At 35.4% G+C, this 16,848-nt stretch overlaps 1 protein-coding gene across 4 annotated transcripts; it reads left to right on the forward strand.

The window, feature by feature from the left end:
* Positions 1–8,966: 8,966 nt before the first annotated feature.
* On the forward strand, positions 8,967–14,429 carry LOC103847776. Of its 4 annotated transcripts, none has more exons than XR_004452720.1 (5): positions 8,967–9,198; positions 11,889–12,934; positions 13,015–13,302; positions 13,391–13,950; positions 14,048–14,429. XR_004452720.1 is itself a non-coding variant. In XM_033282507.1 (5 exons), the coding sequence occupies exons 2-5, from the start codon at positions 13,296–13,298 to the stop codon at positions 14,333–14,335; spliced, it is 714 nt and encodes a 237-aa protein (XP_033138398.1). In that variant the 5' UTR covers positions 8,967–9,198; positions 11,889–13,295; the 3' UTR covers positions 14,336–14,429. The 4 variants fall into 4 exon arrangements, 3 of the variants coding, with proteins under 3 accessions (XP_033138398.1, XP_033138396.1, XP_033138397.1); XM_033282507.1 differs by having other exon boundaries at positions 11,889–13,302; positions 13,391–13,485; positions 13,627–13,950; XM_033282505.1 differs by having other exon boundaries at positions 13,015–13,485; positions 13,627–13,950.
* Positions 14,430–16,848: the final 2,419 nt, after the last annotated feature.

Genomic DNA, 16,848 nt, shown 5'->3' on the forward strand with positions numbered 1-16,848 from the left:
ATTTAAGAAAATTTATCGATGTACTACAAAAATTATTTAGTTAAAGTTTTTGAAAAGTTTGGTAGTTTTGTTTGCTGGTTTACGGCCAGTGAAGTATTATCCCTCTATTGCCACAAGTTGCTAAAAATATTATCTATTTTTTAATAAACTAATTCAATTTTTTTTTAAGAAAATTATATTGTGAGATGACAAATAAAATTGAGTTTTCAAAAATATTAAACTAGCGAAACTAATCATATCTATATTTTGTGGGAACCGAGATTCACACCGTCGATTTCTGTAAAATAAGAAAAGATAGAAAACCCTAAATTTCGAGAGGCCCCATATATCTGCTAAACCACACGCCAAGCAATTAGAACAAGCCAAATAAACCAAGTATAAAATCGATAAAACGAAAGAAGAGCAAAGAAGATCTTATTCCAAATTTGCGTATGAGCGTTTTACAATAGGGAAGAGCCCTGGCCACAAGAGCTGTAAGCGAGTTCCCTAGTTCTAACGACCTAAGACTGTGTAACCTAGTTGAGTCGCAGCTCGATTACAAAAACGAAAATTGCCTAAGTGCTAAATTTTGCTGGGTATAAAGTTCTCTCTTGCGCCTCTCGCCTTTGTGTCTCTTATATATTCCTCCAAGGTCGGTTTGGGCTTTCTTTTTCTGCTCTTGGGTCGAGTTTATCTTCTTACAGAAATATTCCATTTTCTCGATCTTCATAATTATCCATTGAAACTTGACATTTATCTTCGAACATGACATTTATCTTCAAACTTGACATTTATCTCTATCAGCGAATAATCGATAAACCGGCATAGTGACTTTGAGTCGATTTTACGTTAAAAATTGTTAGTGAGCTTTTGCCGGATGATCTGTGTGAATGTTATATTGAGTTAGCTACAGTTTGCAGCAATTTGCAACTATAAATTAACATTATCTTGTGACTAATTTGTAACTACAGATTTGCGGTTACAGAAATAGTTGTAAATTAGTTATAATGATGCTACTATATTGTGACTACTCTAAATAGTTACAAAAATGTCAAAAATGTGTCCCAAATAAATGACCGAATTGCCATAACTCGCTTTGGTCGCAAATATGCGACTTATATATAACTTATTTATAGTTGTTGCAAAATAGTTACAAATTAGTCAGAAACTGTTCCCTTAATTTTGCAACCACCAAATGCAGTTGCAAGAGTACTCTCAAAGTTGATGTTTTTTTTTGTAGTGGTGATTAACTCGAGGTTAACCACCTACAAACGATACATCTACCACACTTCTTTTAATTTAGGCCATTTGATTCATCATATACCTAGACGTAGAATTTGCAATTGTTTAATTCAAACAACGTTAAAGTTGTAAGAGTGGTTCAATGACCTTATTTCTTGTGGAACCTACACAAAAGCTGACAATTTAACAAGTAGGACATGCATTTCTTCTTTACGATCATTGAACCTAAACTTCGTACCTTTAGTTAAGTTAACATAAAACTGAAAAAGGATCAAAACATTTTATAACAAGGATCTATTAGAATTTAGGAAGTAAGAGTTCTACATATTAAAAATTTATTGATGAACTGAATGAAAGCATTTCAGTTTTAACTCGAACCGATAAATTAATGAAGGACAAATGAAGACATTAATACATATATACATACATATACATTTTGTTATCAGCTACTGATGGGGCGACAATCCTGAATGGAAAATAACTAAAGAAAACCAAAGGAGATTTTGGAAAATCTGGAGGTTTTGTCTGCTTCTTATAGCCCATTTCTTATGATCACTCCTTTGCTTCAATTTGTCTCGTTTTACAGCTATCTTTTGTGTTTTTTTGCCCAGTCACCAAATGATGTCTTTAGAAAAATCATGACCTCGAAATCTATTTTGTTACTTGACTTACAAAATTTTGAAAAGTCTGTTAGTTTTGTCGCTGGTTTACAGCCTTTTAAATATTATCCCTATATTACCACAGGTTGCTAAAAGTATTATCTATTTTAATAAACTAAATCAAATAAAATAATTTTGAATTATATTGTGAGATGACTTATAGATATGAGTTTTCAAAGATAACAAATTAATCATATCTAAATTTCGAAAATTATTTAACAAAATTTATCTATGTATTAAAAACTATTATTTAGTTAATGTTTTCGAAAATTATGTTAGTTTTGTTTGCGGGTTTACACCCATTTAAATAATATCCCTATACTGCTACAAGTTGCTAAAAATACTATCTATTTTTAATAAACTAATTAAAAAAAATCTTTAAATTAAATTGTGAAATTACTAATAGAATCGAGTTTTCAAAGATAATAAACTAACTTAATTAATCACATCTAAATTTCGAAAATTATTTAAGAAAATTTATCGATGTACTACAAAAATTATTTAGTTAAAGTTTTTGAAAAGTTTGGTAGTTTTGTTTGCTGGTTTACAGCCAGTGAAGTATTATCCCTCTATTGCCACAAGTTGCTCTATTTTTTAATAAACTAATTCAATTTTTTTTTAAGAAAATTATATTGTGAGATGACTAATAAAATTGAGTTTTCAAAAATATTAAACTAGCGAAACTAATCATATCTATATTTTGTGGGAACCGAGATTCACACCGTCGATTTCTGTAAAATAAGAAAAGATAGAAAACCCTAAATTTCGAGAGGCCCATATATCTGCTAAACCACACGCCAATCAATTAGAACAAGCCAAATAAACCAAGTAAAAAATCGATAAAACAAAAAAAGAGCAAAGAAGATCTTATTCCAAATTTGCGTATGAGCGTTTTACAATAGGGAAGAGCCTTGGCCACAAGAGCTGTAAGCGAGTTCCCTAGTTCTAACGACCTAAGACTGTGTAACCTAGTTGAGTCGCAGCTCGATTACAAAAACGAAAATTGCCTAAGTACTAAATTTTGCTGGGTGTAAAGTTCTCTCTTGCGCCTCTCGCCTTTGTGTCTCTTATATATTCCTCCAAGGTTGGTTTGGGCTTTCTTTTTCTGCTCTTGGGTCGAGTTTATCTTCTTACAGAAATATTCAATTTTCTCGATCTTCATAATTATCCATTGAAACTTGACATTTATCTTCGAACATGACATTTATCTTCAAACTTGACATTTATCTCTATCAGCGAATAATCGATAAACCGGCATAGTGACTTTGAGTCGATTTTACGTTAAAAATTGTTAGTGAGCTTTTGCCGGATGATCAGTGTGAATGGTATATTGAGTTAGCTACAGTTTGCAGCAATTTGCAACTATAAATTAACATTATCTTGTGACTAATTTGTAACTACAGATTTGCGGTTACAGAAATAGTTGTAAATTAGTTATAATGATGCTACTATATTGTGACTACTCTAAATAGTTACAAAAAATGTCAAAAATGTGTCCCAAATAAATGACCGAATTGCCATAACTCGCTTTGGTCGCAAATATGCGACTTATATATAACTTATTTATAGTTGTTGCAAAATAGTTACAAATTAGTCAGAAACTGTTCCCTTAATTTTGCAACCACCAAATGCAGTTGCAAGAGTACTCTCAAAGTTGATGTTTTTTTTTGTAGTGGTGATTAACTCGAGGTTAACCACCTACAAACGATACATCTACCACACTTCTTTTAATTTAGGCCATTTGATTCATCATATACCTAGACGTAGAATTTGCAATTGTATAATTCAAACAACGTTAAAGTTGTAAGAGTGGTTCAATGACCTTATTTCTTGTGGAACCTACACAAAAGCTGACAATTTAACAAGTAGGACATGCATTCTTCTTTACGATCATTGAACCTAAACTTTGTACCTTTAGTTAAGTTAACATAAAACTGAAAAAGGATCAAAACATTTTATAACAAGGATCTATTAGGATTTATGAAGTAAGAGTTCTACATATTAAAAATCTATTGATGAACTGAATGAAAGCATTTCAGTTTTAACTCGAACCGATAAATTAATGAAGGACAAATGAAGACATTAATACATATATACATACATATACATTTTGTTATCAGCTACTGATGGGGCGACAATCCTGAATGGAAAATAACTAAAGAAAACCAAAGGAGATTTTGGAAAATCTGGAGGTTTTGTCTGCTTCTTATAGCCCATTTCTTATGATCACTCCTTTGCTTCAATTTGTCTCGTTTTACAGCTATCTTTTGTGTTTTTTTGCCCAGTCACCAAATGATGTCTTTAGAAAAATCATGACCTCGAAATCTATTTTGTTACTTGACTTACAAAATTTTGAAAAGTCTGTTAGTTTTGTCGCTGGTTTACAGCCTTTTAAATATTATCCCTATATTACCACAGGTTGCTAAAAGTATTATCTATTTTAATAAACTAAATCAAATAAAATAATTTTGAATTATATTATGAGATGACTTATAGATATGAGTTTTCAAAGATAACAAATTAATCATATCTAAATTTCGAAAATTATTTAACAAAATTTATCTATGTATTAAAAACTATTATTTAGTTAATTTTTTTGAAAATTATGTTAGTTTTGTTTGCGGGTTTACACCCATTTAAATAATATCCCTATACTGCTACAAGTTGCTAAAAATACTATCTATTTTTAATAAACTAATTAAAAAAAAATCTTTAAATTAAATTGTGAAATTACTAATAGAATCGAGTTTTCAAAGATAATAAACTAACTTAATTAATCACATCTAAATTTCGAAAAATTATTTAAGAAAATTTATCGATGTACTACAAAAATTATTTAGTTAAAGTTTTGAAAAGTTTGGTAGTTTTGTTTGCTGGTTTACAGCCAGTGAAGTATTATCCCTGTATTGCCACAAGTTGCTAAAAATATTATCTATTTTTTAATAAACTAATTCAATTTTTTTTTAAGAAAATTATATTGTGAGATGACTAATAAAATTGAGTTTTCAAAAATATTAAACTAGCTAAACTAATTATATCTATATTTTGTGGGAACCGAGATTCACACCGTCGATTTCTGTAAAATAAGAAAAGATAAAAAACCCTAAATTTCGAGAGGCCCCATATATCTGCTAAACCACACGCCAAGCAATTAGAACAAGCCAAATAAACCAAGTATAAAATCGATAAAACGAAAAAAGATCAAAGAAGATCTTATTCCAAATTTGCGTATGAGCGTTTTACAATAGGGAAGAGCCTTGGCCACAAGAGCTGTAAGCGAGTTCCCTAGTTCTAACGACCTAAGACTGTGTAACCTAGTTGAGTCGCAGCTCGATTACAAAAACGAAAAATTGCCTAAGTGCTAAATTTTGGTGGGTGTAAAGTTCTCTCTTGCGTCTCTCGCCTTTGTGTCTCTTATATATTCCTCCAAGGTCGGTTTGGGCTTTCTTTTTCTGCTCTTGGGTCGAGTTTATCTTCTTACAGAAATATTTCATTTTCTCGATCTTTATAATTATCCATTGAAACTTGACATTTATCTTCGAACATGACATTTATCTTCAAACTTGACATTTATCTCTATCAGCGAATAATCGATAAACCGGCATAGTGACTTTAGTCGATTTTACGTTAAAAATTGTTAGTGAGCTTTTGCCGGATGATCAGTGTGAATGGTATATTGAGTTAGCTACAGTTTGCAGCAATTTGAAACTATGAATTAACATTATCTTGTGACTAATTTGTAACTACAGATTTGCGGTTACAGAAATAGTTGTAAATTAGTTATAATGATGCTACTATATTGTGACTACTCTAAATAGTTACAAAAAATGTCAAAAATGTGTCCCAAATAAATGACCGATTGCCATAACTCGCTTTGGTCGCAAATATGCGACTTATGTATAGCTTATTTATAGTTGTTGCAAAATAGTTTCAAATTAGTCAGAAACTGTTCCCTTAATTTTGCAACCACCAAATGCAGTTGCAAGAGTACTCTCAAAGTTGATGTTTTTTTTTGTAGTGGTGATTAACTCGAGGTTAACCACCTACAAACGATACATCTACCACACTTCTTTTAATTTAGGCCATTTGATTCAACATATACCTAGACGTAGAATTTGCAATTGTATAATTCAAACAACGTTAAAGTTGTAAGAGTGGTTCAATGACCTTATTTCTTGTGGAACCTACACAAAAGCTGACAATTTAACAAGTAGGACATGCATTCTTCTTTACGAACATTGAACCTAAACTATGTACCTTTAGTTAAGTTAACATAAAACTGAAAAAGGATCAAAACATTTTATAACAAGGATCTAATAGAATTTAGGAAGTAAGAGTTCTACATATTAAAAATTTATTGATGAACTGAATGAAAGCATTTCAGTTTTAACTCGAACCGATAAATTAATGAAGGACAAATGAAGACATTAATACATATATACATACATATACATTTTGTTATCAGCTACTGATGGGGCGACAATCCTGAATGGAAAATAACTAAAGAAAACCAAAGGAGATTTTGGAAAATCTGGAGGTTTTGTCTGCTTCTTATAGCCCATTTCTTATGATCACTCCTTTGCTTCAATTTGTCTCGTTTTACAGCTATCTTTTGTGTTTTTTTGCCCAGTCACCAAATGATGTCTTTAGAAAAATCATGACCTCGAAATCTATTTTGTTAGTTGACTTACAAAATTTTGAAAAGTCTGTTAGTTTTGTCGCTGGTTTACTGCCTTTTAAATATTATCCCTATATTGCTACAGGTTGCTAAAAGTATTATCTATTTTAATAACCAAAATCAAATAAAATTATTTGAAATTATATTGTGAGATGACTTATAGATTTGAGTTTTCAAAGATAATGAATTAATCATATCTAAATTTTCGAAAATGATTTAACTAAACTTATCTATTTATTATAAATTATTATTTAGTTAATTTTTTTTGAGAAGTTTGTTAGTTTTGTTTGCTGGTTTACAAGCATTTAAATATTATCCCTATACAGCTACAAGTTGCTAAACCATACGCCAAGCAATCAGAACACGCAAAAAAAGACTAAGTACGAAATCGATAAACATGAAAAAGAGAGCAAAGAAGATCTTATTCCAAATTTGGGTATGAGCTTTTTACAACAGGTAAGAGCCTTGGCCACAAGATCTGTCGGCGAGTTCCCTATTTCTAAGTATTTAAGACACTACAAGAAAAATGGGTTTTAATAGCAGACCGGAATAGCGTTTTTTTCAATTGTGCTATGCTTGATATACGCGGGTTTTAAAGATAGCGTTTGTATATTTCGAAACGCTATGTTAGAGTTGTGAACTGATAAAAAAAAATTAAGTGTATGTTTAAAGAAGAAATAGGAGTGTATAATAGCAATAAGTGATTAAAAGTGTTATGGTTGAGTTTCGCGGTTATGCCCGGGACACTTGGTAAAATTTTGGCTCCTAAACAAGATTAGTGTCGAAAAAAAAACCCAAATTATTAGGGTTACGATCTTCCCTCTCTCTCGTATCTCCTTGCCTCTTTTGTGCTCGAAAGAATCAATCTCAATCTCTTTCACTTCTAATTTCATTTTCAATTCCTAAGCTCTTACCTTTTCTCATCTCGAATCCACTTTCTCGTAATCTCGAATCCATTTTCAATTCCTCTTCTCTTGTCGTAATCAATTCCCAATCCGTCGAAGGTGAGTTCGCTTTTACTAATCCATCAGATTATATTTCGATTTTCTTTTTCTTATATATGTTCTAGTGTTATTGCATTGTCAATTGATGCGTTTCTGTATACTATTTTGCAGGAAGGATTTCGTTTGTAGATCTTCGGATTAAGGTCCATTTTCTTCTTTTCGTTTCTCTTTTACTTAGTTTTTTTCTTTCTATTTTAACACAATTCTCTTATTTTGTAGCTGACTCGAAGCAAAATTGAAGAGATTTTATCGAAAGGTAAAAACAAGTCACACTATCATCTTTTATTTACAAAACTCGTTCTGTTTTGGTTTTCTGGGTTGATAAAGTGAGCGTCTTGTATGTACAATTGCTCGGAGCTGTAACATGGATAAATCGTGGGTCTAGTTACCAAGGTATTAACTTCACTTCACTATCTTTTAGAAATTGTTTTGTGTTGATCTCATTTATTTGGTAGACTGAATGTTGTATTCTCATTTGTTCTACATGACAGGAATAGCCTTGAGTATGAGAAAGGAGCTAGTGAATCTGTGTCTTCTTCATCAAGACGTTTAGGAGATCCAGCTGAAATGTTCTGCCCTTGTGTTGGTTGTCGCAATGTCTGCCATCAAGCTTGTGAGACAGTTTTGGAGCACCTGGTGATTAGAGGAATGGATCAGAAGTACAAGAGTTGTGTGTTTTGGACAAAACACGGGGAGACAAGACCAGATAAGTCAGCTGATGTGTACTCATTTGAAAATGAGGCTTACGAGTTGTTCAGAACGACTTTCTTGGCAAGTGAAGGCAATGCGACTGCTGAACAAGAGAATGCAGGAGCGTTTGAGGGGCCTGACAGTCCAGAAGAGGCTGACTTCAGAAAGAAGTTAGATGATGCAGAAACTCCGTTGTACCCGGAGTGTGAGAAATTTTCAAAAGTTGCTGCAATCATGGGATTTTATAGGATAAAGGTGAAGAGTGGGATGTCTGAGAACTATTTCGATCAGCTACTGTCCTTGGTTCATGACATGCTTCCCGGTGAAAATGTGCTACCTAAGTCTACTGATGAGATGAAGAAGTTTCTGAAACAGTTTTGATTTGACTACGATGTCATCCACGCCTGCAAGAATGACTGTATTTTATATAGAAAACAGTATGAAGATGTGGTCAGCTGTCCAAGATGTAGTGAATCAAGATGGGAGAAGGATAAGCAATCTGGTGAGGAGAAGAAAGGGGTTCCTGCTAAGGTGCTTAGGTATTTCCCGATCAAAGACAACTTCAGGAGAATGTTTAGATCAAAGCGGTTGGCTAAGGAGTTGTGTTGGTACTCCACTAATGCTTCTGAAGATGGAACTATGCGACATCCAGTGGATTCGTTGACTTGGGTGCAGATAAACAACAAATGGCCGGACTTCGCAGCTGAGGCAAGAAACCTAAGACTAGGTATTTCAACAGATGGCATGAATCCGTTCTCCATCCAGAACACCAACCACAGCACATGGCCTGTTCTCTTGGTCAACTACAATATGTCTCCAACGCAGTGTATGAGGTCCGAGAACATTATGTTGACCATGCTAATTCCTGGCCCAACCGCACCTAGCAACAATATTGATGTATATCTACAGCCATTGATGGAAGACTTGCAGGAACTATGGACAGAAGGTATACAAGTTTATGACGCCTTTAAGAAGGAGAGTTTCACTCTTAGAGACATGTTGCTGTGGAGTATCACAGATTACCCTGGTTTAGGAACTTTAGCTGGTTGTAAAGTGAACGGCAAGCAAGCGTGTAATGTCTGTGGGAAGGATACACCACCACTACAAGAAAACACAACATTAACGACGGCGAAATTGGTAGTAAGTTCGTCGTAAAATCAGTTTTACGAGGAACTAGCGAGGAAACACGTTTCGTCGTTATTTGTTCGTCGTAACGCATATTTCCTCGCTAATTCGTCATAAACTAACGAGAAAACATTTCCTCGTAAAGACGAAGCAAAGTATTCGTCGTAAAAACCACGTAACCCTTCCACGTAAGGGGGACGCTACATTTCCTCGTAAATACCTTGAAAACATTTCCTCGTAAATAACACGTAAATGTTTCCACGTCAAATACTCGTTAATCTTTCCTCGTAGTGTTGACGTAAATATTTTACTCGTTAATTCCTCGTAAAATTTCCACGTAAGGTTGTCGTAATTTAGCTACGAATTTACTTTGAGTTTATATTTTCCAGATTAAAAAAAAACAATGTATTTAATTATTTAATAAAAATCTAATTTAAAAAGAATATTGAATACGAAAATAATTTATACATAAATAATTTTTGAATTTATAATACAACCAACGAAAAAAAAAAAACTAAGGGTCGTTCATCCCCGGTAGAATTTCTCACTCCTCCTCTCTACATCCGCGTCGGCATGTGTGACGGATGATGATTCGCCTAAAATTAACATCAACAATAATTAACAAATTCTATAAATCTAACTAAGTTCTCTACATTAACCACCTAATCAACACTAATTAACATAAAATCCGTAAAACTATCTAAATTTCCTACACTAACCACCTAATCTACCTAAACTAATCAAATTAGAGAGGAAATAGAGAGCGTACCATAGCTACAAAAGGGAGAGGAAGTTGAGATGAAATGGGAAGTGAGAACTCGCGTGTATATATAGGAAATTATGAAATGTCGTAAATTCCTCGTAAAGTTACGAGGAACTCGTGAGGCCCGTGTTTTTATTTACGAGGAACTCGCGAGGTCCGTGTTTCGTTTCCTCGTAACATCGTCGTTAATTTACGAGGAATTAGCGAGGCCCACTTTTATTTTTACGAGGAATGAACGAGGCCCGCGTTTTTTTATTACGAGGTCTTTACGACGATTTCTGCTTACGTGGAATTAACGAGTGCCACGTTCTTTATTTTTAAGAATCGTCGTAAGTTCCTCGTTAATTTACGAGGAAATAACTACGTTTATGTTTAAATCCCTAAAATCCGAAACCCCAAACCCCTTCTTCCTTATCTTCCTTATCTTCTACTTCATATATTCCAAACCCCAACCCCATCCTCCCTTTAACCTCAATCTCTTCTATCCATTCCAAACCCCAAATTCTGAAACCACAATTCCTTAACTAATAATCTCAATCTCTTCTTTCTAATTCAAACCCCATTACAAAAATTAAATTATATAAATAGATTTCCATGATTAAATCCATCAAATCACATGCATTAAATCTGAAAATCAATCATATTAAAACACAAATACATCAATCAGATACATCGACATTCTCGTCATTACTAGAAACATCATCATTTTCATTAAACTCGTCTTCAACAGCTTCGTCCGTGGCATCGTCGGTAATATCTTCGTACTCATGATTATGCGGATCAATGAGAAGGATGTCATCAATTTGTTGTTCAGGTACCTCAACTTCATCTATCTGTTCTTCTTGCAATGGTGGTTCTTCTCCACTGATGATTTGTCCACGAGGTGTAACTTTGATCACGGCAAACCAATTTATTCCCGTTTCGTTTCCTCGTTACATCGTCGTTAATTTACGAGGAATTAGCGAGGCCCGCTTTTATTTTTACGAGGAATGAACGAGGCCAGCGTTTTTTTATTATGAGGTCTTTACGACGATTTCTGCTTACGTGGAATTAACGAGTGCCGCGTTCTTTATTTTTAAGAATCGTCGTAAGTTCCTCGTTAATTTACGAGGAAATAACTATGTTTACGTTTAAATCCCTAAAATCCGAAACCCCAAACCCCAACCCCATCCTCCCTTTAACCTCAATCTCTTCTATCCATTCTAGACCCCAAATTCTAAAACCACAATTCCTTAACTAATAATCTCAATCTCTTCTTTCTAATTCAAACCCCATTACATAAAATTAAATTATATAAATAGATTTTCATGATTAAATCCATCAAATCACATGGATTAAGTCTGAAAATCAGTCATATTAAAACACAAATACATCAGTCAGATACATCGACATTTTCGTCATTACCAGAAACATCATCATTTTCATTACTCATGATTATGTGGAATTTAGTAAGGTAGCCGAAACAAAAAACGTGTTACAATTACAAAGTGGGTGGACTCGAAAATTCTTCGTTAAGTAAACGTAAACTATTTCCTCGTAAAGAAGATGCTACTTTTACGTCGAGCTTACGAGGAAACAGTTTTTCCTCGTAAAAACGAAGTTACCTTGCGTGGTTTTTACGAGGAAATCGTTTCCTCGTAAAATGTTGATTGTAAATTTCCTTGTAAGATTCTCGTAAAGTCAACGTAAATTTACGAGGACCAGTTTTCCTCGTTAATTTTCATCGTTAATCTTGTGTTTTCTTGTAGTGCACATAGGTGGCTAAAGTTCAGTCGTAAACATGTATACATGAAGAACTGGAGGCGGCTCATGCCTAGTCATCCATACAGACGAAAGAAAGGATGGTTTGACAATACGGTTGAGGTTGGTTCTGCAAAGAGGATTCAGAGCGGTTCAGAAATATTAGACAGTCTAAGGGACTTTAAAAACGATTTTGGAAAACTCTTACCTAAGAAGAGTAAGAGAAAGAGGAGTGACGGAGATGAGGATGATGTTGTTTCAGCTGAGGAGTACGAAGAAGATCATGATATGTGGCGGTGGAAGAAAAAATCTATTTTCTTTGACTTATCTTATTGGAAGGTATTTTATTTGATTTACCTTCTTTAACTTACCTTATTAGTCTGAAATTGTTAATATTATTTATGCTAAATACTTGTAAAATTTTTTGTAGGATATGCCTGTGAGGCATAACATCGACGTGATGCACGTGGAGAAGAATGTGAGCGATGCCCTGTTGTCTATTCTGATGAATAGTTGCAAATCAAAGGATGGCCTGAAAGCGAGAAAGGATTTAGAAGATATGGGTATTCGAAGCAGCTTACATACACAAGTAAGGGGGAAGAGAACTTATCTGCCTCCAGCTGCGTCTTGGCTCTCTAAAGAAGAAAAAAAAATTCTGCAGAAGATTATCCAACTTCAGAGTCCCTGATGGATATTGTGCAAATATATCCAATTGTGTCTCACTGGATCCTCCTTCTATTGGCGGCATGAAGTCACATGACCATCATGTTCTTATGCAGAATCTGTTTCCGGTTGCGTTGAGAGGTTTACTCCCAAAAGGACCTCGGATTGCAGTGAGTCGTATGTGCAATTACTTCAACAGAATCTGTCAACGCGTTCTTGATCCTGAGAAGCTACTTGCTCTAGAAACAGAGATTGTGGAGACAATGTGCCAGTTAGAGAGATTCTTTCCACCTTCATTGTTTGATATCATGTTTCACCTTCCACTGCATCTGGCGAGAGAAGCACGATTGGGTGGCCCTGTACACTTCAGGTGGATGTATCCATTTGAGAGGTAAGTATATTGTTTTCATTAGAAGCTTAATTATTAAGGCTTTAAGCGAATTTCAATATTTTAACCTTCTTGATTTGCAGGTATATGAAGACACTGAAGGCTTTTGTGAAGAATTTCGCAAGACCTGAAGCTTGTATGGCAGAGGGTTATCTAGCTGGTGAATGTCTTGCATTTTGTATGGAGTTCTTGCAGAAATCGGTACCAGTTGAGGAACCAATGACAAGAAATGAAGATTTAGAGGCACATGATAATGTACTTGAAGGGCGCCCTCTTCAAAAAGCTACAGAAGTGAAACTTACTGATAAGGAGAGAGATGTAGCTCATCGTTATGTCCTCATGAATACTGCAGTGATGGATCCTTATGTTCAGTAAGTGTGGATATAGATATTTTATGTTTTACTATCAGTGTAGATAACTGTAGATGAAGATATTTTTGCCTTTACATGATGTATTTAGAGGAACTTCAAGCAAAAGATGGAAGATGTGCAAGAAATGGTACCATATTATGGAAAACTCATACAAAAAGGTTTTCGACATGGATAAAAGATAAGGTATGTGATCTGGTCATGGTAATGATATTGATATGTGATCTGGTAATGATATTGATATGTGATCTGTTCATGCTAGATACCAAATAACTCAAAGGATCATTCTCAGCGGCTCAATGTGTGAATATATTTTACATGATTCAGGATGTAGCTGCATCTTTAGGAAATGTTAAAATATTTGATTACTGGAAACTAGAAGAGGAGTTGATAGCTGAGGGTGTTTTGTTGACAACCGAACCTACTCACCTCGTCAACCAAATTCCACTGGGACCGAATGCAGCAGTTCTTAGAGTCGAAATGGTTTTTAAACCTAATGCCTTTATCTGGAGACCTACACCTGAAATGACAAAGATGGGTGATGCAGTACATGGGACAATAGCGTGGCCTCTAGATAAGATAAGACTACCTGATCGAAATTCTCCTACTGATCAACATTCACCTACTGAATCAAACAAGATATCCAATCAGGTAAGTTTGTAAATTCTGAGAAGGTGATTAGATATTGAATTCTTAGGTTGCCGGTGTTGATATTGTGGTGAATGTGTTTGTCTTTTTTTGGTTTTAGAGTGGTGGTAACAGCACTAGTAGTAGCAACAAAGGTGGCAAACAGAAGGTTACTCTCTTGGACTGTCATAACTTAGGACAGAGAGTTGCTTTAGGTCGTGTGTTCTCAACTGATCCAGCAGAGAAAGTGCATTTCGTTCCTTTAGGTCCCAATGCTACGAAGGTTTGGGTAGAGGTTTCCGAGTTCGATGGGGCTCGAGTGTGGAGGCCAAACTCTGAAATCGAATTCATGGGTGATGCAGTAGGAAGCACCGTGGCTTGGCCAAATGATAAGATTGTGTATCTCTAAGGATGACAATGTTGCTTTAGTGTGAATTTAAAATATATAAATATATTAACATAATATATACAGCACAAATGAAACTGCTATAGTAGTACATATATACATTGCACTTTGGTAACTACTATAGTAGTATTAACTAAAACAAACAGAAAACGCTATTTATAAAATTAGTAATAGCAGTAAAAAGACGCTATTAAATAATATTTATTGGCAGAAATAAAAGCGCTATCGTAGCGGAAGAAAAGATAGCACAACGAAATACCGCTATTTAATGCCCTCGACCTATTATGACGGGCGATGATACAGCCCTTAAGAAACCGCTATCCTATCGTTATATAGCGTTATTCGTCTGCTATAAAAACGCGTCTTTCTTGTAGTGAGACTGTGTAACCTAGGTGAGTCGCAGCTCGATAACAAAAACGAAAATTGCCTAAATTGCTCTGTGTTAAATTTTGCTGTGTGTAAAGTTCTTTCTTGCGTATCTCGCCTTTGCATCCCTTATATATTCCTCCATCGTCGATTTGGGCTTTCTTTTTCTGCTCTTGGGTCGAGTTTATCTTCTTATGAAAATATTCCATTTTCCCGATCTTCCTAATCATCGCTTGAAACTTCATACTTGATATTTATCTTCAGACTTGACATTTATCTTCAAACTTGATATTTATGTCTTCCCGAGAATAATTGATAAACCGTCATAGTGACTTTGGGCCGATTTTTATTTAAAAATCGTAAGTGGGCTTTTGCCGTGTTTTAGACCCTTTGGGCCGTTTTCGACGAAATCATTTTTACGATTTTTTTTGAAGAATAACCTTTAGTTCGACGGTGGTTTTACGAAACAGTGGAGATCAATCGTATAGCTGAGATAACCTTGGTGTTTAGTAAACCGTTATCGTTTTATACGATTGATCCGAACTTATACGAGAAAATAAGGCTTCGTCGTTTTTATCCTAAAGTTTCAATTGTTACTCCGATCGGAATGAAACAAGAGACACTTTGACCGAGACTCGAATGGGGGGGGGGGAGTTGCGGAGACAAGAATGGAAATCATTGGACTGATACAACTCGCCTAATGGCGTATTAGAAAAGACTGATCCAACTCGCCCAATGGCGAGTTGGAAATGGGTCATCCAACTCGCCCAACGGTGAGTTGGATTTGGTCGATCCAACTCGCAGTTGGGCGAGTTGGAAGTTATTCGTCCAACTAGCCATTGGGTGAGTTGGACTTTGGTCGGACGATGCTGATTTGGTTTTTCCGATGCACGGGAATCGTCAATTCGACGGGTTGAGTGATCTCTTGCGAGGAGCTTGTCGTGCAAAAGTCTTTAAAAATACGAAGTTTTAGGTTTTCGTATTCTTATTTTCGTTTTAGAAAGGTTTCTCGCGAATTTTCCGATATTGATTTTGTCACTACCGATTTTGACCCCAACAGTTAGCCCCCCCCCCCAAAATTCGGAAAAAATTCCGATATTGATTTTGTCGCTACTGAGGAGCTTGTCGTGCAATAGTCTTTAAGCTCGCAAGTTTCGAATTTGATTCTTATGTTCAGTTAGGTAGGTTAGGAAAGTTGTGCGGGATCAATGGCCGAAAGTCTGAGGGTAAATAGTAGGTTTTCCTTTCCTATAAGTATGTGGAGTAAGTTTTCAAAATCGTTATTTGCTCATTTCCACAAGAATCACTTAAGGTAGAAAAATCTTTCTTTCCCTCTCTCTCCCTTTGTTGTTTTTTGGATTATATCTCAAAACCAGAAGGCTTCAGTCCATGTTATTCCTTGTTGCCTTGATCCTAAGAGCCTTGAAACGCCAAATGGCCAAACCGTCGTAAAGACTGAATTCGTGGCATATTCAGTTGATCCTAAGGAAGCCGATGTATACTGGATGGTTACGTGCGGACAGGAGGTTCCTCCGAGTGAATCGTGGCCTCCTCCTAAGCCTAATAACGAAAGATTCGCTGGCTGTCCGAGCCGCAGCCATCCTTCATACATCGAAGTCATTCGACGTTTCTGCCATGTTCCAGATAGTAAAATTTCGACTTCCACAGGCTGGGGAACGTGCTGATGCTGCTCCGGATGGGTACTTTACATGTTACAAAGGTCATTTGTTGAGTTTCCGCTTGTGGTTCCCCATCCGGGAGATAATCATTCAGATCCTGAAGCGGTTTGGCTGTCGATAAATCAGATTATGCGTACTAGTTTGCAGTATCTTGTCGGGATCTTGGTCTTGAGCTATGAGCGGGACATGAATCTTAACGCTGACTATCTCGAAGCTTTGTTGAAGCCAGTGGCAGTTCCAAATTTGCGAATGTGCCGTTTGGCCCCAAGGACGCATATGGCGATAATCAAGGGATTCGCTTCGAAGTCGCACTCGTTTCGGAAACACTATTTTTTTTACCCATTGAGAGTGCGTCCGTCGAGGACGCATATGGCGATAATCAAGGGATTCGCTTCGAAGTCGCACTCGTTTCGGAAACACTATTTTTTTTACCCATTGAGAGTGCGTCCGTCGAGGAGATCTGCATCCCAT

The sequence above is a fragment of the Brassica rapa genome, chromosome A10, assembly GCF_000309985.2.
Source record: "Brassica rapa cultivar Chiifu-401-42 chromosome A10, CAAS_Brap_v3.01, whole genome shotgun sequence".
NCBI lineage: Eukaryota > Viridiplantae > Streptophyta > Magnoliopsida > Brassicales > Brassicaceae > Brassica > Brassica rapa.

Bases quoted from the DNA above. Each gene is read 5' to 3' on its own strand.
- LOC103847776 (XM_033282505.1), top strand. From the start codon at position 13,378: ATGATGTATTTAGAGGAACTTCAAGCAAAAGATGGAAGATGTGCAAGA. The intron at 13,486-13,626 runs GTATGTGATCTG...TACATGATTCAG, and splicing joins CGACATGGATAAAAGATAAG to GATGTAGCTGCATCTTTAGG. The intron at 13,951-14,047 runs GTAAGTTTGTAA...TTTTGGTTTTAG, and splicing joins CAAACAAGATATCCAATCAG to AGTGGTGGTAACAGCACTAG.